Source organism: Misgurnus anguillicaudatus, chromosome 10 (genome assembly GCF_027580225.2).
Source record: "Misgurnus anguillicaudatus chromosome 10, ASM2758022v2, whole genome shotgun sequence".
Taxonomy (NCBI): Eukaryota; Metazoa; Chordata; class Actinopteri; order Cypriniformes; family Cobitidae; genus Misgurnus; species Misgurnus anguillicaudatus.
In genome coordinates this window covers 39,392,259-39,413,437 of record NC_073346.2, presented here as the reverse complement: position 1 = coordinate 39,413,437, position 21,179 = coordinate 39,392,259, and the positions used below count along the sequence as shown (strand labels likewise).

The 21,179-nt window shown below is 38.2% G+C and overlaps 2 protein-coding genes across 7 annotated transcripts; one reads left to right on the top strand and one right to left on the bottom strand.

Moving 5' to 3' along the window:
• Window positions 1–1,217: 1,217 nt before the first annotated feature.
• LOC129448855 (uncharacterized) lies at window positions 1,218–8,998 on the bottom strand. Of its 5 annotated transcripts, XR_012371646.1 has the most exons (7): window positions 8,860–8,993; window positions 8,671–8,721; window positions 8,256–8,588; window positions 5,047–5,289; window positions 3,006–3,068; window positions 1,666–1,733; window positions 1,218–1,533 (listed from the first exon to the last, which is right to left on the bottom strand). XR_012371646.1 is itself a non-coding variant. In XM_073872558.1 (6 exons), exons 2-6 carry the CDS (start codon window positions 8,714–8,716, stop codon window positions 1,720–1,722), a joined length of 699 nt encoding a protein of 232 aa, XP_073728659.1. In that variant the 5' UTR covers window positions 8,717–8,721; window positions 8,860–8,992; the 3' UTR covers window positions 1,218–1,719. The 5 variants fall into 5 exon arrangements, 3 of the variants coding, with proteins under 3 accessions (XP_073728659.1, XP_055067507.2, XP_055067506.2); XR_012371647.1 differs by lacking the exon at window positions 3,006–3,068 and having other exon boundaries at window positions 8,860–8,997; XM_073872558.1 differs by having other exon boundaries at window positions 1,218–1,733; window positions 8,860–8,992.
• A 562-nt stretch (window positions 8,999–9,560) lies between these two features.
• Window positions 9,561–20,938, top strand: LOC129449059 (uncharacterized). 2 transcript variants are annotated; one of them, XM_055211817.2, is made up of 10 exons: window positions 9,561–9,739; window positions 9,848–9,969; window positions 10,169–10,226; window positions 10,688–10,934; window positions 12,631–12,897; window positions 13,040–13,324; window positions 13,735–13,839; window positions 13,927–13,988; window positions 16,353–18,074; window positions 20,671–20,938. In XM_055211817.2, exons 4-10 carry the CDS (start codon window positions 10,745–10,747, stop codon window positions 20,695–20,697), a joined length of 2,658 nt encoding a protein of 885 aa, XP_055067792.2. In that variant the 5' UTR covers window positions 9,561–9,739; window positions 9,848–9,969; window positions 10,169–10,226; window positions 10,688–10,744; the 3' UTR covers window positions 20,698–20,938. The 2 variants fall into 2 exon arrangements, with proteins under 2 accessions (XP_055067792.2, XP_055067791.2); XM_055211816.2 differs by having other exon boundaries at window positions 10,587–10,934.
• The last annotated feature ends 241 nt before the right edge of the window (window positions 20,939–21,179 follow it).

Genomic DNA, 21,179 nt, shown 5'->3' with positions numbered 1-21,179 from the left:
TTAATTTTCATCGATATGCAGTCAACATATTAAATAAAAGCTCATTGAATGATGAATGTATGTTGTTTTGGAAGGATGTGGTACTAGGTTTTGATGATACATCTAAAATTATTTTATTATTACTTTGATATTTGCTTCCAAAATTATTTACCATTTCATAGCGCTCGAAACACCTAAATTTGGCGCCACCTGCTGGCTAAACGTTGTAAACGCTATCAGTCAGAATGAGTTTGATAATGAATGTTTTATGAAATGATTTTATTGTAAGCATTATAAAACTGATCCGAGGTTACCTAACCTAATTGTGAAAAAACACTCAGACCACAGAATTTGAAGTAATAATTTTTTTCAATATAAACATTATATAAATGTAACATTTGTACAAACTGTGACATAAACATGTACAAAGGAAGCATGTTACATTTGTATTTTTGTTAAAATTTAAAAAAAGAAACAAGGAAAAACAATAAGAAAAAAAGTCTTTACTTATTAAATTAAGTAGCTTTTTTGTTCAATGGGGATTCAACAGTATTTAAATACATGTTAAATGTCTTTTGAAATACATTAAAAAGTGGTTTAGTGTTGGTAAACTTAAATTTGTGTATATGAAATTTGCACGGAAAGTAGATTAAGTTAACAATTAAGCAGAGAGTTTTATTTGTAGACTCAGATTCATAGTATCCCAGCTTATGTCTTTAAAAGTTGTTGGTATACCTTCCTAATATTGTCATTAATGAACTTAAGTTTTTTCCAAAACTGTCTGGTATAATGACATGTCCAAAATAAGTGGTTCACGATACCGTTTGAACTTGGCAAAATTAACATCTTACATCAATATCAGCTTTATATTTCTTCATGAAATATTTGACAGGGTAAAATGTATATATTAATTTAAAAGACACTTCTTTAATTTTATTATTAAGACAATATTTTGAAAATAATTCAAATTATGAAATAATTCATAATTAGGGTGAAAGAGTTTCTTTGGGATCAGAGGGAAGGCATAAGTCTATAATTATAATTTTTAAGTAACATCTTAATTCCAGATGGTATTGCTCGCATTATATTGTTTGTCTTGTTCAGTCTTTTTTTGCTTTTGACAAGGTCTTTGGGTGTCACAATATTTTCAAGCTGGAATTTCCTTTTGTTCCATTCCTGTGTAATAAAGGCACCATTTTCTCTTTCAACACAATATGTCAATAGAGAAACATTCAAAGTGTGATTCATACACAATTTTATTTTGGTAATCTCATACACTGCATTTAATGTATAACACAGTACAAGAGAACAAGCGAGGTAGTAAGCAACACAATGGTGTATTCCTTCAAAATATACAAACTTTTGTACAAAAACTTCTATTTGCCTCCGAGTAGAAAGTTATATTACATCTTTACAATATACATTTATGAACATTTGGACAAACAAACACCTAAGTATTTTCTTACACCAAAACACAAACATATTGCTTTTCCGTTCAACAAGTCAACAGCTGTGTAACAGACTTTGAAAATGTGACTACATTTTACAGAGGATCTATTAAAAGAAAGAAAGAAAAAAATTGTATGAACTTAATAGTGTTTTCGTGTATCACAGACCGCAGATGAGCAGATGAACCTAAAGTAGTATGAAAAACAGTTAGACTGAAATGTGATATAAAGTAAATACCATAAAATCAGTCAGCACAGGGAACTGTTGAATGCCTGGTTTGACAGCGTTTTCTTATGAAAATCCACCTGAAAGAAAAGGTTGTGAAATTAATTAGTAAGTATAAAATCAATCAATATCTAAAGAGAAAATGACTAGTTGTTTTCATTATACAGTATGTGCATTTAATATAGGGATGCTTTTAAGAGGAACCATTTATTGGCAACTTGTGCCAATAGGCTTTATGCCCAGCTGCACTACTTCCTGAACTTCCGCCAGCTCTTTGTTTCCTGTCTGCCATTATTAGACAAACTGATTAATCCAGGTGTGTCTGATTATTGTTGTTGTGACTACTGAGGTCAGGCACATCTGGATTAATCAGTTTGTCCAATAATGGCAGACAGGAAACAAGGAGCTGGCTGAAGTTCAGGAAGTAGCGCAGTTGGGCATGAAGCCTATAAAACACAAAGGGGCGGTGTCCCAGACAGACTCAAGGCTATAATCCCAGACTAATTTGTATGTTTGAGCCTGGAATTATACCTGGAAAATTGTTGGACTGACATATCTTAACATATATCAGTTCCATTATTTTATCTCAAGATGGACACCAGTAATGTTTTTGTAAGGTATGTTTGTAAAAATTACTTAAATGTCCCGATATATCTAAAGCCTAATCCTGGATTCATCTAAACCCGGTCTGGGAAAACGCCCCATTATGTTCACCGCAAGAATTAAAATACAGTAAAAAATATCCACATCATCTTTCATTGAATGAACATGATATTTATTTTAAAGGCAACATTTCACAAGACTTTTTTAATATGTAAAAACTCTTTGGTGATCCCCACAGTACGTATGCTAAGTTCTAGCTCATATAAATACCATAAAGATCATTTATTATAGCATGTTAAAATTGACACTTTCTAGGTGTGAGCAAAAATGTGCTGTTTTCGGTGTGTCCTTTAAAATGCAAATGAGTTGATCTCTGCACTAAATGATCATGCCATGGCTGGAGAGTGCATATTAAGCCGTGGTATTATTATAATATGATCCCCTTCTGACATCATAAGGGGAGCAAAATTTCAATTATCTATTTTTTCACATGCTTGCATAGAATGGTTTAACAAAAGTTACTGGGTTGATCTTTCACATTTTCTAGGTTGATAGAAGCACTGCGAACCCAATTATAGCACTTAAACATGAAAAAAGTCAGATTTTCATGATATGTCCCCTTTAATATAAAATGTAAGAAACTTATTGTTAAGAAATCGTTAGAAAACCTAATAGCCAATAAAGAGCCTGATATGCTTAATATATCACCCAGCCCCAAAACAGACATAAGTCAAGAAATAGGATCTTACCCAGTGCTAATAAAACACCAACAGTAATCAGTCCGCTGTAAGAAGAACGACACGCCTTCGATTCTAATGAGGATCAAACACACAACACTGAATACAACCTCCACAACATGACAAACAAACAACAACAAAAAACTTCCCAAACACACACTTTTGTATTCAATTATATTACATTTTGCTTGGCTAAATATGACATCTGTTACAATCATCTGGAGACAATGACTTAGATTATAATAATAATAAAACTGTGTACACTTTTAAATTAAACACATCTTTTGTCACACTGGAAATAATCTAAACAGACTGTACTTAAACTGTTTGCAATTTAGTAAGAAATGCAAATAAAAACTTGCTCTCTATTTCAACAACTTGCTTCAAAGTAACTGGTCTTAAAGTTATAATCAAATGTGTTCCTCAGACTTTACTTACATCAGACGAACTAAATTTTAAATATTAAAATACTTTAAAATAAAGTACTTATGATTTATGTAAAAGATAATGTGTAGCCAGCAGGTTGTTATCAAGAATAAACAGAATTTCTTGATAACAACCGGCTGTCTACTGTATACATCATCCTGCTTATTTCACAACTATTTACGTCATAAGTAAAGTAAGGACCATTCAATATTGATTTGAAATATTATATTTGCTCATTTTAACAAATGCAGACCTTCTACAAGAAAAACAAATTTACTTTTGGTTTTAAGATAAGACGTTCAAATGTCACTAACGCATTATTTGGTTTAATCATTTGTTAATTTAACGCTGGATATGTTATTAAAAGACATTTATATTTAAAGGTCCCATTCGTCCTGTGTTTTTAAAGCTTTGATTGTGTTTACAGTGCGCAATATAACGTGTGTTTATGTTTCACGTGTAAAAACACACTATATTTTTCATACAATTTAATTACCTGTAGAGGGTTGTTTTAGCCTGACTACGTCAGACTTTGTACTTCCACTAAATTTCATTTAGTTTTTGTACTAAGTCTGAGATATCTCCAATTATAGTGGTTTTCCTCCGGCCCAATTAATGAACAGAGGGCGGCTGAGAGCCGTGACATAGACGCTAAGCACTGAATGTAAGATTGTAGTTTACAGCGGACATGGAGGCACAGAATGCTATTGTGGAGAATATTCCTGGCATTTGCCAACTGATACCCGAACAAGAAGAGTGTTTGTTAAAAAATTTTAATGTAGATGATGTTGTTGCCCTAATCCCAACAGGTTTTGGGAAAAGTTTAATTTATCAACTATTACTGACCGTCAGCGAGAAACTGGGGAGAAATCATGGAGGGGAATTTCATTGTTCACAGTTAATGGTGGACGCGTGGGCAGTCATTCTTTGGTGACGTTCCTGAATAAGCAGAAAATAAGGTAGGAAGATTTAATTTACATTATGGTTAGGGCTGTCTGGTGGAAGAGTTTTTGAGTTTGGGAGGAGTGGAAAGACACCATAACCCAGCCAGCAATAACATGTGGTGCCCAGATGGGTTAAGTACGGGTTTCATGGTTACTGTGTGGGCATGGGCATTGGCTGGGTGAAGTCAGCGGGTCCCATGTAGGTTTTGTAGTATGAGTCCCACATAGGAGCTTTATAATTTTGCAGGTATTATTCATGATATTATAGCAACATTACACACTAACTAAAGTTTGAAAAATGGGATCAGGAAGAACGTGACCTTTAATGATGTTTAATATTAAACTCTAGACTGAGCATGCAAGTATTTGTGGGACATTGCTGCGGGGAGCAGCTCATCGATATGATTTTTGACTTTGTTTATTTGTGCTTTTGATGATGCACCAGACAATAATCTATATCAGCTGGTAAAAGCAATTTAGTTTCAATACAATTGGCAGATTTTTCCATTTAAAAGGGAAAATAAATTGCATTGCATTTATCCACTTGATAGAGCTGTGTTAGCAGCAGCTCAAAAGTCATAGGTTTGATTCACAAACTATTTTGAATGCACTGTAAGCGGCTTTTAATAAAAGTAATGTGATGTAAATGTCATATTCTTTGTGATATACAGTAAATGGTTTACCTTCAGTATGTTTTGCTGTCAGATATGATGCCACAGATGTTCCCAGACTGCTTCTGATAACACAGGTGTAGTTGTATCCAGGCACCTTTGAGATGTCGAGTTTACTGCCGTTAGACAACAGCGCTGTTGGATTGATTTCCGGAACGCCGTCTACCAGCCAAGAGAACTGAGGGACATCCCATTGTATTACACCACTGGTATCCACGTTACACTCCAACACAGCTGATGCTTTTGGCGGATCATCTGAAGAAAACAATACAAGACATCCACATCTGTTTATCTGGTTCCTTATGACGTGGTACCTAACCTAAATATAGCTATACATGCAAAAAATTTAAAGATTTAAAGTGTACCTATTTCATTGCTAAAACAGCGTTATTTTGTGTATTTGGTATAATACAATGTGTTCGCGTGGTAAATGGTTCAAAAAAAAATTTTTTTTACACATACCGTAAATTTCTGTAGCTCCAGATATCCCTGTCTTTCTGAAATGAACTGATTTTGTACAAAACTCATCGATCTGAAAAGCTCAGTGTCCCCGATTGGCCAGCTAATCTGTACGTTGTGATTGACCTGAACACCTCTGATGTCAGACGGAAATGTGACGCTCCTTACCATGTTTGAAAGAATCGCTCATAATGCAATGTTAACAGCATTGTTTACAGCCGAAGCGGGAGGAATTATGATAATGTCGTCTTTACTACATCATAAATCCCACAAAGTAAACTGTTGCCTACAATCCGTGTGTTTGTTGTAGTCTAAGAAAAGAGATTTACGTTGGAGACGATAACTCATGTCATCATTTACTAGGAATGCACGATAATTTGCAAGCGATATCACGCGCATCTCGTCAGTAAAGCCGGTTACTTGATTAGTAGTAAATCGGCATCACCTGCTTCCAGATGAAGCAGCACCCACCACACAAAGCCATATCATTGACAAGCTGGGCGATATGTTTGCGATAATTAATGGGAAATTGCCCCGATTGTCGGTGAACTGTGGCTTAGTGTAGTAAATGCTGATCCATCTGAAAACAGGTGATGGCGATTTACTTTGAATCATGGAACTGGCTTCGCTGGCGAGATGCGCAGTGACAATCGCGTGCAGATTATCGCGCATCCCTTCCGTTTACTTTGGGGTTTGTACCTTTTGCACATCGTTAACATGGACTAACACACACTTACACACCAAAGGAAATGTAAAATCGTGAATTAGACCATTCACGAGCAGATGTCTTCTAAAAATCTGGAATACATCTGCCAGGTAAAAATATCTGCTAAACATCTTTGAAAGATTAAAGGAACAATATGTAAGAAATGTATATCAATTAATCATAAAATGGCCCTGATATGTCACAAGACATTAAGAAATCATTTTCATTTCAAATACTTAAATCACTTGTTACAACAGTGGTCTGGTCAGGATATTGTCATTAAAAAAGTGGAGTTGCAGCCCTCAAATTATGTTTATGTTGTCATGTTGTGTATTGGCCACCAGTTGTGTGATTGCAATACCAGTTTTGGCCACAATCCTACATACGGTTCCTTCAAATACCCTTTCATGTTGTATGGGATGAAAAACATCCGCTAAATTAAAATGTAAGAATGTATGAGATTCATATTTTTTTCCAATCAACATCAGTCCTGATCAAAACTACTAATGTTTGCAAAAAGTCCAGGATTTTGACTCTTTAATTGCCAAGTTCATGGATTATGTGGTTTGGGGAAAAACAGACAAAATGACTGATTTTCGATATAAAGAGTGATTGTGGACTGGACTTTTTTTACCTTTTATCACAGCCTTATAGGCATATTTTTGTCGCCCTCATTTACTACACACACACACACACACACACACACACACACACACACACACACACACACACACACACACACACACACACACACACACACACACACACACAAACACACACACAGAAACTAAGCTTTGTTTTTGCATAGGCCTATCTTAAAGGAGGCATGGCATGCAAATCTGACTTTTTCCATGTTTAAGTGCTATAATTGGGTCCCCAGTGCTTCTATCAACCTAGAAAATGTGAAAAAGATCAACACAGTAACTTAGTTTTGGTAAACCATTTTCTACAAGCACATGAAAAAATAGGTCATTGAAATTTGGCTCTCCTTATGATGTCACAAGGAGCTCTTATATAATAATACCACCCCTTAATCTGCACTATCCAACCACGGCACTGCCATTTAGTGCAGAGAAAAGCACAATTGAGTTTTACTTGTAACAAACCACCATCATTGTGATCAGACAGTGTTTGAATTTCATCAACACATTTGCATTTTAAAGGACACACCCAAAACTGCACATTTTTGCACACACCTACAAAGTGGCAATTTTAAAATGCTATAATAAATTATTTATATGGTATTTTGAGCTAAAACTTCACATATGTGCTTTGGGGACACCAAAGATTTATTTGGCATCTTAAAAAAGTCTTGTGCCATGGCCCCTTTAAGGGTTGAAGGTGCCACGTGGTGATCAACAGTAAAAATGACAAATTTTATCTCTTAGCAAAAGGAAAAACCACCAACATTCAAGAATGCATGATTATATGGTGTCATGGCTTTGCAATCAAAAAAATGTCATTATAAAAGAAGTCAGTGGGGCAAAAACAGCCACGAACCACAATGAGGGAGAAAAAAACTAACAATGCATCAAAGCCAATGTTTTTACTAATCTTTGACAAGCCCAAGACTGTGATAAAGGATAAAAAAACAGTCCACAATCACTTTTTATATTGAAAATCAGATTTTTCCCAAATCAGTGACATCACTTATTAACTTGGCAATTAAAGGTTTAAAATCCTGACATTTTTGTAAACATTTTTTAACAATTTAAGCACATTGTCTAAAAGTGTGTGTCCGAATCCACTTTTGCTAATTTAGCGTCTGGAAAAAAAATGGTATGTGCGCCAAGTGCACAGTCTAAAATAGTTGCTCGCACCATGCCGATTCACTATTTTTAATGGCGGAATTTGTAAACGAAAAAGCAGAGGAAGAAGACCATTAGTTTAAGATTAATATTTAAAAACAGGCATTGTTTTATTTGTATTTAAATTGTTCTTTTTGTATTAAAACATTTGGTTTCTTTTTAAAAGTATTTTTTTCAGTCATGGAAGTAGAAATAGCAGGCTTTTAATTGCTGTAAATATATGGATAACCTACATGATCAGTAATTACCCATTTTTCTGACTTCTATTGAGGCCTGCTTCTGAAGTCCGTTACTGTCTGTAACAGTCACCTTGTAGGTCCCCATATCCTTTGGGCTTAAATTCTTGATCCGCAGAAGTGTTTTATTCTTCTCCTTCTCTAAAGATATTCTGTCTGTATTAGGGTTGACCGATATCCTCACATTCATGGTTCCTTTCTCAAGCTCCCATGTCACTATGTCGATTATATCATCTGGATTTTTAATAAAAACAGCTTCCAAAACCAGGGTTTCACCCAGAGCCACATACAAGGGTCCTCCAGTTTTAAACTGCACCGATATTCCACCATGAACAAACATCAGCACTGATGACAAGAATTTCAATACCATTAGTTTTTAATATATATATATACACAGTATTTCATCTAATAAGATCAGACAACTCACTTTGAGGCAGCACAAACAGAACCCAGATCAGCATCCATAAACCCATGACACCTGAGATACATTCAGAGATAGAGCAATAAAACATATACAATTCAAAGAAAATTAAATTAAATAAGAAGATAACCTTTGACTTTATGTCAATAATATAGATATTAGATAGCCTAGCTTATGTTTTCTAGGTCTACTTACTTTGACTTTTGAATCTTAAATCCGTGTTCTAATGGTCCGTGTCATTTTAGTTTGCCTCTGTAGGCTATCTGATCCGGTCTCTGTGAAGTTCAGGAAAAATAACTCCCGCTGACGAACTCCACATGGGTCGGGTGGAGGCGGGGCCTGTCTAGAATTTAATCAAAAACATTAGCATAGTTTTATTTTCGAGACATGTTATTATTAATCTCTTTAGGGAGATTACCCAGACAGGGAGCCAGGACAAGGTATTTGTAGGTTATTAAAACAAAACAAAAAAATAGTGATCATCAAGCCTGGTTTATTTCTTTATTTCAGTTAACTGATCATTACATCCACAAGTCAAGTAAATTACAACAATTTACGATTACCTAAAAATAATAATCAACTTTATAATTGTTAATATTCTAAAACAATACTAACCTATGGCCGCTTAGTTGTGAAAAATGTAAGGTACTTCTATTATAAAATACGAGTCTGTATTTGGCGTCAGTGTCTTCTGTTTTATTTATGTATTTTTTGTTCTTTATTTTTGACTTGCGAATGTAATGCAATTAACTAATAAAAGCATGCTTGATGACGTATGTATGACCTTCCCAGGCTGCAGCCTTCTGACTGAGAAACAAGCGCATCGTTAGGTTTGTTCGACTTCATGAGACGCCACTACAGTTGACATGCGGATGACGTGAAAGTACCGCGAAAGCCAGACGAAATTAGACTTCGTATGATTTCTCAGTATGTTCTCGCGGTACTCTGACGTCATACTCTTGTCGGTTCTTGAGGCGCTGCATGAGGTCGGACTAGCGTGACATAAAGGATGGGCGTGGCTTGTGGTCTCGCAGGATTCAGATGGCTATGTTTGGAGAACTTCGGTGTGCGATTTGTAAGTAATGAAAACTTATTTTAAATCGGCAGTGTGTGGGACACTACAACACGTTTTTATTTAGTTTGTTATATTGTTATATACTCATTTTTGTTTTTCTGATTATAGTAACGATGCACCTGTGTTAGGTGATACCAGAACAGGTAAATCAGGAAGTAAACACGCGCGTCAGGTTCTCAAACCAAACACGTACTTTATGAAGATGAAATCTAAAAGAAGTAGTCTTTTTAGTAAGTATACATTACAGTTTTAACATATGTAATAAAAATACAACCAATAACACAAATGGACTCTGACTATATCGTGTTTGAGTGTTTATTAATTGATTCATACGATGATTATTTCTGTAATACGATCGTATATTATTTTTATACATACTGTAACGTTTAATATGTTATAGATTGGAACTAACATGGTGTTTGTGTTTAGGCTCTCCAGACTGACATGAACATCCTGCTGCATCCTGCTGTTGTTTTCATATTGACAGGTGAGAGAAATAAAGATTTCAAGTTTCACTTCATGCCACACCTTATTCATTCACCTTTACCTGCATTCTTAGTATTCACTTGTATTTGTTCATTAATTCATTTGCCTTTTACTAGTATGCTTTCATAACATTGCATAGTAAAATGAACAAAGCTAATAAACATACTGATATACATGTAGTTGACATAATTTAATAATGGTTTATTTCATATTTATATGATACTTATGATACACAAAGGGACACTTGAAAGCAGCTGACTTTTCATAAAGGTTTTTGTCTGATCTAATGCAATGACAACAGGACTAAAGTCTGACTTTGGTCTCAGTGCTATTGATACATTTCTGATTTTATTATGATCAGGTCTAGCTTTGGTCGTCAAGTGTTTGGACCCTGTTCCCATTCAGTTTTTGAAAGACCCAGTGCTGGTGGCGTCGGGGAACAATGCGATCTTCGCGATACAGAGCGCTTCTGATGCGTCCCTTATCAGATGGATTACTCCAGGAAACATCACGCTGGCCATGTGGACGAACGGATTGCCGGTTTTACTACAAGTACCCGGATACCAGGGCAGAATCTCTGTTACCGCCACTCAGCTTACAATCACCAACAGCCAGCTTAGTGATTCTGGGACTTATAGTGTCTCAGTCGAACCTTCTGCATCCAGTGGACTCGGGGTTAACACACAATCGATACAGCTCAAAGTCTTGGGTAAGTCTTGCAGACTTGCGAAAAATCTTGCAGTATCATTAAATGCAATTTCACTTGAATTGCTACCCTGCACATTCTTCAGTCACATGCACACACAGCACACTGCTTACTGAAGGGTCAATAAGGCCACACCCCCTGCATGCACTTGCATTCATTCATAACATGCACAGATCATTTCTTGAATCCTGCACACAAAATAATGTCAAAATCTTTACGTGTATTCACAGATATCACCATACAGTAAATGTGTTTAAAACTTCCTTGTGCTGTGTGTAAGCTAGTGTGCAACAACAAAATACCATTTTAAATACAAATACACTCACTGACTGAGAAAACATAGGTGAGATAATTAAAAGTGTCTAAAAATACCCCTCCCCAAACACTTACTCCCCTTAAATAAAAAAATCCTCTATATATCACTTAAAGGCGGGGTGCATGATTTTTGATAAACACTTTGGAAAAGGGAGTTAGGCCGACTACCAAAACACACTTGTAGCCAATCAGCAGTAAGGGGCGTGTCGACTAACGACATCGTTGCCTGGGTTGCGTATGTCTGGGGCGGGTCTATCAAAAGAAGGTCCAGATTCTTTTCAGGTAGGGGGTGTTTGTTTAGGTGATTTCAAATGTCAACATTGGCTTTCAGAGATAATGCACCCCGCCTTTAAGTGGGGATCTTCCAGGCCTTGACTACCACGGAACCCACTTTCTGCTAGTGATGTGAGAAACCAAGCTTTTTCGAAGCTTCGACTCAAATGAACCAATTGCTTCGCGAATTGATTCAGTTTTTCCAAGCGAAACACCACAAACGCTGGTGACACCTGCTGGTCAAAATAGTGTAAAAGCAGCAAGATCTGTCCAAACATTTTACACTTTTTACATAATAATAGCAAGATTGTTCTAAAAATATGTTTTTAAGAAAAATAAGTTATTTAATTTAATTAAGACATAATTAAAAGTGTATTCTGTATTTTTAGTTTTATGTATGGCAAACAATTCATTAAAACAAACTCCCTTTTTAATTATGCACATTTTTTATTAAATCTGTCTATAAATAAAAAGTAGACAAAATGGTAGTGTTATTCGTCAGAAGGATGAATGTTTTGTGATCAACTCCCCTTAGTGGTGAATCGTTGGATTTTCTAAACGTTTCAAAACAGTTATGACTTAATTAATGAAGCCTCGTTTGCTAAAATCACGTGACTTTGGCCAGTTTGAAACAAGCCCTGAACCAATGATTCGAAACAAAGATTCGTAAATGTTTCGAAGCCTCACGAAGCGTGCTTTGAAATCGCCCAACAATACTTTCTGCATTTTTACAGTTTAACTAGCAAATACCCAAATGTGTTTATACAGTAGCTAGCTAGCTAGCCAGTTAATCAGATATCTAATTGTAAGCTAGCACTATTATAATAACTAATTTTTATTATGCTTTTGTTTTACTCAATGAAAAATCAATTAAAGACGTAATTTTTAAATGTCGTATTACCTTGCATGCATGTCTGCTTATGACCAAACACATTTTTTTGTATATGTTTGTATATGATATAGTTTTATATACATTTCCAAATAATTCCCATAAGTTCTCGTTAACTTTCCCAGATTAAGTTCCCATGGAAATTTTTTGGAAATTTAACGGAAACTTTCCGCCCCTTTGCAACTCTATATATTAGTGATGTGTCTGGCTTTGAATCTTCAGATGCTGTGAATGGAGTAACTTTGTCTCTACCCGGGGTGCCTCAGGAAGGCAAAAACATGTCGTTGCTTTGCAAATGGTCTGCAGGGACTGATGTCAATGTGCTTTGGGGTAAAGGAGGCGCTGCGCTGTCCTCTGACACCCGCATTACAATCAATGGTGGATCTCTGGTCATCAGTCCGGCCAGTAGAGATGATTCAGGACAATATACATGCACGGTCAACAACTCTGTCAGTGCCCGAACTGCCAGCTCCAGCCTCAGCGTTTACTGTAAGTTAAAAAAAAAAGATTCACTGTACAGTAAAATTTTCCATTCTGAATATGCATCATTGCTTGATTTTAAAATCCAACCCTAGTGATGCATAATAGCATTTAACAGGATTTATAATCCCTAACTCTGTCGGGTCTCCAGATGGTCCGGATGCCCCACAGTTGAATAAGACCTCATCTGCGTGTGTTGGTGGAGGAGACGCCACAGTCGGCCAAACCGTCCGTCTCACCTGCACATCCGCATCTCTACCTCCAGCTTCATTTTCGTGGGAACTTAACGGCCAACCGGTGACCGCAGGCCAGTCGGGCACTGGCGTGCTGAATCTGCAGATCTACTCGACCAGTCAGGGTGGCCGTTACACCTGCACAGCACGAAATGACATCACAGGGGCGACATCTGCGCAGCAGATTGATGTGGTCATTGTTGGTGAGTAAATGTCCTTGGCAGCACTTCGGTTCATTTTTTCTGCGTGACATTTATTTCCTCGTCTTGTGAGTAAGTAATCAAACACAGATTGATGAATGCAAGTTTTACCACAACTGAAGAAATTTTCTTCCACATACAATGATTTTATTTATGTTATTGGACACAGTCCTAGTCTTGTTCTGTCTTTATTTATGTCTTCTGTTATAAATGGGGTTGGCAAAGTCAAGCATCAATCACAAAAACCTCAACATGCACCTCGTTACTGCACCACATGAACTATAAACATGAACAATAATACTGAACACAATAGCAACTTCCCAGAACATCCTACGAATTGTCATTTATGTTTTTCCTGGAAGCAAGTTATATAATATTAACCAGTTATAATGCCTCTTTAAATCTCTCTATAGGCACTTGTCTCAGTGGAGGAGCTGTGGCAGGGATCGTCATTGCCTGTTTTGTTGCGCTCCTCATAATTATCATTGTCATTATTGTGCTTTTGCGACAAAGAAAAGGTATACATCATCTTTATTAATGTCTGTTGTTTTGTGTTATGATGCTGGAGGGTAAAGACTGACATGCATGCGTGTTTATAATTGCAGTTGATCAAAGAGTCAAGGAAGCTTTTGAACTTCAGAAAACAAACCAGAATAATGGCCACATGGTAAAACACGAGTTATTTTCTTCATTTTAATAGACATTAATTTATTAATTTTCAGAGAAATAAGGCTACTAACCAACAGCACTACATTTGTATCATTTAAAGTTTTGTTTGAGTTTGAGATTGTTTTATATTATGAATTTGCTTCGGGGGGCTACAAAGGGATGCACCCACAAAGGGGGGCTCAACGCCGAAAAGTTTAAAGGAAAACATCACAGTTTTTCAATATTTTACTATATTATTACTGTAAATTAGACAAATTGATACATAGCTATCTTTTTTTAATGCATTAACTTAAAGGAATAGTCTACTCATTTTCAATATTAAAATATGTTATTACCTTAACTAAGAATTGTTGATACATCCCTCTATCATCTGTGTGCGTGCACGTAAGCGCTGGAGCGCGCTGCGACGCTTCGATAGCATTTAGCTTAGCCCCATTCATTCAATGGTACCATTTAGAGATAAAGTTAGAAGTGACCAAACACATCAACGTTTTTCCTATTTAAGACGAGTAGTTATACGAGCAAATTTGGTGGTACAAAATAAAACGTAGCGCTTTTCTAAGCGGATTTAAAAGAGGAACTATATTTTATGGCGTAATAGCACTTTTGGGAGTACTTCGACTCGCCTGAAAAGTCCGCTCCCCTTCTCACTCTCATAATGGGAGAGGAAGGGTGTTACAGAGCCGAGTCGAGGTGCACCCAAAGGTGCTATTGAGCCATACAATGTAGTTCCTCTTTTGAATCCGCTTAGAAAAGCGCTATGTTTTATTTTGTACCACCAAACTTGCTCGTATAACTACTCGTCTTAAATAGGAAAAACGTTGATGTGTTTGCTCACTTCTAACTTTATCTCTAAATGGTACCATTGAATGAATGGGGCTAAGCTAAATGCTATCGAAGCGTCGCAGCGCCCTCCAGCGCTTACGTGCACGCACACAGATGATAGAGGGATATATCAACAATTCTTAGTTTAGGTAATAACATATTTTAATATTGAAAATGAGTAGACTATTCCTTTAATCTTGGTACAGCATGCCGTGAAAGTGTTAGCATTTAGCCTAGCCCCATTCATTCCTTAGGATCCAAACAGGGATGAATTTAGAAGCCACCAAACACTTCCATGTTTTACGTATTTAAAGATCGTTACATGAGTAGTTACACGAGTAAGTATGGTGGCACAAAATAAAACGTGCCGATTTTTTAAGCGGATAAAAATGAGAACTATACTGTACAACAGAAGAGCGCTTAGTTTGCAGCACTTCGACCTCGGCGCAAACGTCGGCACACGTCTCATGGTTGCTTCGCTACGAAAGACGCCACGGAAGCGCTTTGAAAGAAAGACGTTTGAGGCAGGACATATGAACGGCCATGGGACTAATGTGTAATGTGTATCGAAATATCGGAAATGTGTTTAGAAACCATATCCCCGTTAGGTCCAGCCCTACCACCAGAACAATGTTTGTGGTAACTGTGGTATAAGTGGAATAATTGACTCCGGTCCTTATTATTTGAAAATAATGCAAACCCGCATCATTCCACATTACCACCTTGGGTATGCATTATTTTCGAATAATTTAACAGCACATCGTCAGTTATACTTTACATTATTTAATATTAACAAGATGTGTCACTGGTATTTATATAAATTGGGGAGATCGCAGTGGTAAGAATGGCCACTCTAGTCTCGCTTTCAGCAATTTCAGCTACAGTAGCTCATCTGTTGGATCGGACCACACAGGCCAGCCTTTACTTTCCTACGCGCATCAATTAGCCTTGGCCACCCATGACCTCAGATCCTTACGCTTGCCAATTTTCCTGCTTCAAACACATGAACTTTGAGGACAAATGAGTTGGGGTGTTAGAAGCAGGAAAAATGTGCAAGCGTAAGGATCTGTGTGAATTTGACAAGGGCCAAATTGTTATGGCTAGACGACTGGGTCACAGCATCTATAAAACTACAGCTGTTGTGGGATGTTCCCGGTCTGCAGTGGTTAGTACCTACTAAAAGTGGTCCAGGGAAAGAAAAGCAGAGAACTGGCCACAGTGTGGGCGGCCAAGGCTCATTGATGTATGTGGGGAGCAAAGGCCGGCTGTGTGGTCGGATCCAACAGATGCTAGCAGATGTAGCTGAAACTGCTTAAAAAGTGAATTCTGGTTCTTATAGAAAGATCTAGTGGAGTCTATGCCCCGTCAGGTCAGGGCTGTTTTGGTGGCAAAGGGGGGACCTGCTACACAATATTAGGCATGAGTGAAACGATTGCACAGCTAGTTTATTGATGTAGTCTTTGAGAAACTTAATGGCCTCAAAAGAGCATTTAACACCACTGCTTTTACTGCTTCTCAATAAGTACCTTTATTTCAGGTTTCTGTTCCTCCACTGCACGACAACAATACTCTTCCTGTCAATGGAAACCTAAACAACTCGAGCTCACAGAACCAGCAGATCTTTACCAGTCTTCCCAATAACAGCAATGGAAACATTCATGCAGCGGCACAAAATGGCCTTGGCAACACCAACCCACTCCGTCACAATGGACATTTGAGCACTGATGCTTTTCAGCACAACTTAAGTGCACTTTCAAACAATGACCATCCAAACACTCTTTCATATCCAAACAACTCCAGGTCGAACCCACAGCCTGTCCAACAGAATCCTAACATTTTGATTCAAACGGGTAATTCTCAACCTGGTGCGCCTGTCCCTACAGTTCATGTAAACCTCAGCACGTTGCCAAATACTGACCAGCACATAAGCGCACAGCCTCACACAGTGAATGTCAATCTCAACACGTACCCTCCAGAAGCAAGCCAGCCAAGTCACCGAAACGCTGACCCGAGGGAAAGCACGCTACAGAGACAACACGCTAACCCCAACCTTCTGAATCCATCTCAGGGTGGCTCTCCTAGATCGGATAATCCAGCACAGACCGGGGTTGACGATGCTTTGATGAATAGATCTCATCAACCCAGCGGACTCATTCAGACCAGTTACTCGCATCCTAGCAACCGAACAGATACTAGACGTCGCCCTGACAACTCGCAGTCATCGAGAGAAGAGCATCCCCGACGTTCCAACCCTACTCAGATGCCGTGGGACCTTTTGCGGGGGACACCAGCTTATCCCAACCCCCAAATTGACAGCTCGGACAGCGGTGGATCCTTAGAGCGGCAGCCTAGATCTTCACGAGACACAAGGGGTGCTCGTTCCGGTCAAAGGCACAGAGTTGCTGAACCTCCCACCCCCCAAGTTAACAGCTCGGACAGCGGTGGATCCTCAGAGCGGCGGCCTAGATCCCCACGAGACACACGGGGTGCTCGTTCCGGTCAGAGGCACAGAGTGGCCGAACCTCCAGGTGGGGTGAACCAGACGGCTCCTGCGGCCCGAGGAAGAGACCCCCAGAGATCGGTCGCACCTAACCACTCTCAAATCAGCCCAGATGTGCAGAACATTATACAGTCTCAAAACCAGACCGCCCCTAGACAAGCAGTAACTCAGGCCAAACTCCCTCAGAGTCAGAACGTCACGAATCTACCTCAAGAAGCAACCATACCTTATCACAACGAGACACACGATCGTCCTCGGACACAAGCGACCTACACGCAGACCATGCCACAGCCATCTAGCCCTCTAACTCAGGAAGCCCTTCGCCAGCACACCATCCAGACGGAGAACCCCTTCATCAACCGAAACCAGCAGACTCAAACCGTCCTGCAGAACCCCGGTGCTCCATCTAAACCTTCTCAACCCACCCAGAAGCCCAACAAAGCAGGTCAGAAGCCACCCACTCCACCTCCGGTGCTGCAGCCGGATGAGTTCCAGGCGCTGCCACGGGAACGTGTGCACCAGACGCGCAACCTTCAGCCTGTGCATGTGGCCCGTCAACCCGTTCACATGCCACATCCACACAGATCTCCAAACATGCACAGGCAGACTCGAGTATGGCATACAAGCCCTCAACGAATGCCACCCATGCACCCAGCCATGCACCCAGCCATGCACCCAGCCATGCACCCAGCCATGCACCCAGCCATGCACCCAGCCATGCACCCAGGCATGCACGGACAGCCTGTGCATGTGAGACAGGTGAGTCACAGCTCTTGTCTGTATTGTTAATGCGCTTATCTGTGATTCTGCATTGGGGATTGAACTCAAGAATCACACGCTGTAGACCTAACACATGAAAAGCATTGCAGATAGCAGTTAGTAAGGCAAACTAGATGACCTTTAGGGGTGTAGTCGATTTTTTTGGGGTGGGGGTGAAGTGCTGTACATATGTTTGGGAGGGTTGTAATTTGCTAGGTCCAGTGCTTGAAGTAGAAAAAAGTTCTGGTACTCACTTGTGCACTATTGACTTTGAAAATTATTAGAGGTAGTAAAACCCATATGGGCGGTTTCCTGGACATGGCCTTTCCTATTTCCAGACTAAAATGCATGTTTGATCTGCCCTAATTTGAGAACATCTTAATGTATGGCAGTGCCACTTAAATGTCCCAATATAAACAAGACCTATTCCTGGATTAATCCAAACCCTGTCCGGGAAGCTGCCCCATAGAGATTAAAAACCTTTCAAGGCAGATTGACCACCCTTTATTTAGCTGCATGAAAACATGCCATTTAGTAAGGCATAAATAGAGTAGCTTTTAAAGAATCTAATAAAAATGTTGGTGGGTATAAGATTAACTAAAAAGATAAACACAAAAAACCTTTAGATTTGTTAATAACAGCAGTAAACACTGCTTAGTCAAGACATGTAGATGCATTTTACTGTCAACTAGTTTATGCAGATTATATTTTATAAGCTTGATCATGGTTTCTGTGATTTAAGACTATATTTAAGGTATTGATAACTATCGAGAGGTCAATTTTTTGTGCAAAAGTACAAAAGCAGATGATGCGCGAGCACGAACCTCTCACCTCGATGGTTTCCTTTGCCTTTTGCACTAAACTGGAAGCGCGCTCTCTGTAACCCCCTAATAAAAATGTAGAATTCGTTTATTTTGTAACAATAATTTTGATCCTAATAAAATATGAGTTTGTCATAAATCAGACAAAAAAATAATCACTCCTCCATCGAACCCGATTGGTGACGCCCAATGTTTTTTTAACCAAGTCAACCCGAGTGGTATTTGAATGGAAGAGTACGTGTAGTGTTAGCACCAAAAATGAAGAGAAGCGCTTCATAGCAGACTATATGAAGAGTTTGGTTCCAAAACGCGATAAACACCAAAATCATTTTTTTTCTCCATTTTTTTCACAAACGTGATAAACGCCAGTCCTCCTCAACAAATCACATCGCACTATTCCATGCATTGTAAATAAAAATGACCTTGAGTACACAGACTTCTAGTTTTCCTTATCTACTTTATACTTCGTGATCAACAAACAATCAAAATAAAACTTTTGATGGCATTGCACCTGTGATGGTTTTCTGTGGTGGGGAAGAATCGTAAGCCACTCGGGCGACGAAAAAATGCCGGCTGTTGCTTGTTCTCCCAACAGCATCAAGCTTCTGTCATGCTAACACATTGAACCCAGAGGATCTTATGAAAATGTTTTCATTATTTTACTTGAAGTTAACGAAAATCGAGCACGACCAAAACATTTTACAGCTGATCGCTGTCAAAAAAGATTAGCGACGACGCAGCAATGACAGTGTTCTTAATATGACAAAGTAAGTGTTTTGATTAATGCCATTAATGTTTATATTTTTAATCAGTGTGTACAACTAGTCAACTAAATAACATGGCAAAGATAAACGCACATTTATATATTGATTTAGTAGATATATTGCATTTTGAAAAAAAAAAAACGTAAAACTTTTTTTAGATTTATTGCATTTTGCAATTTTTTTTATAATCTTTGAAAATCAAATAAAAATTTTGAATGTTACTATAACCTAAAAATGCTATGTGAAAGTTGTTTGTAACAGAAAATAATGGTTTTCATCTTGTCACTTTCTTGATAGAAAACACGTTTTTACCCGTATTAATAAAAACTGATTTATTGTGTTTTGGAACTAAACCCTTCATATTTAACTTCTTGTCAAAGAAGGACGTTAAAAAAGAGAGAGGGAGAGAGAGGTATGAGAATATTGTGTAATAGCTAAGTACACTCCACATTTTAGCTATCTTATCTAATGTCATCTATTGGAATTATAAGCCATATCCATATATCTCAGTTTAACAAGTTCCAAAACAGCCATCTATTCTAGTTCATTTTTCAAAAGTGTCTATAATTATCTATGACAAAATTATTCACATCTTTATGATAGATGGATGGATGGATGGATGGATAGATAGATGATCCAATAACACAACACATAAAACAGTTTTTACATAAAAGAACAACTGGAAGCATACCAACGTATAACCCCCCAATGTGCCCTTGGCCAGAATGCATGAAAAAGTGCAGGTCTGCTAAAGTTAAAAATAGATAAGTGCTGGTAAGGCATATCAGTGAGTACCAGCCCACTTTAAGCACTGGCCAGGTCCCCATCCCTCCCTCCGCTTAATTACAAATCCTGCACATTCATCAGTAATGATAGGCAGGCACGGGTAAAATGTTGAGTAAGACACTGGAGCTAGCATTTTACTGTGCTGAGCCACGCTTTAGGAAAGGGCTTGTATACATAATTTATAGTAAACGAAGCATTTTTTCTTTTTCTATTTACTTCTTTTAGGTCCACAGAGGAAAACCCAGGCACTGAGAAAACACAAACTTCTTGCACTGAGAAAAAAACTCTTCTTACAAATCACATTCTGTCTCTGTTTGGATGAAGCACAAGATATTTACTTTTCTCTAAAAGCGCATTATTGATAATAGGACTGATCTCTTGTTCTCGCTGACACTGCTGTGTGGCTGTTGAACAGGCCATCGGGTGCATATCAGGACAATACTGATGGAAATTGATTCAGGACTTGAGCTGAACTACTAAATGATAAATAATGGACTGACACTCTTGTGTTTATTCAGTCCTCTGCGCACAGATGCTTTGTTTGTTGCTCAGTTAGCGCGTTTCGCTATGGTGCGTTCATGGATGGATTGTGCATCTGTGTATGAAGGAGACTCGACTCATGGACATCTATTCATTTATCTCTTTTATTTAGCATGTTAATGATGTGAAAAATGCTAATAACTTTAGGCCTGGTTTATTATATGTCACCCTGCCTGTGAAAACCCAGCTAAAGT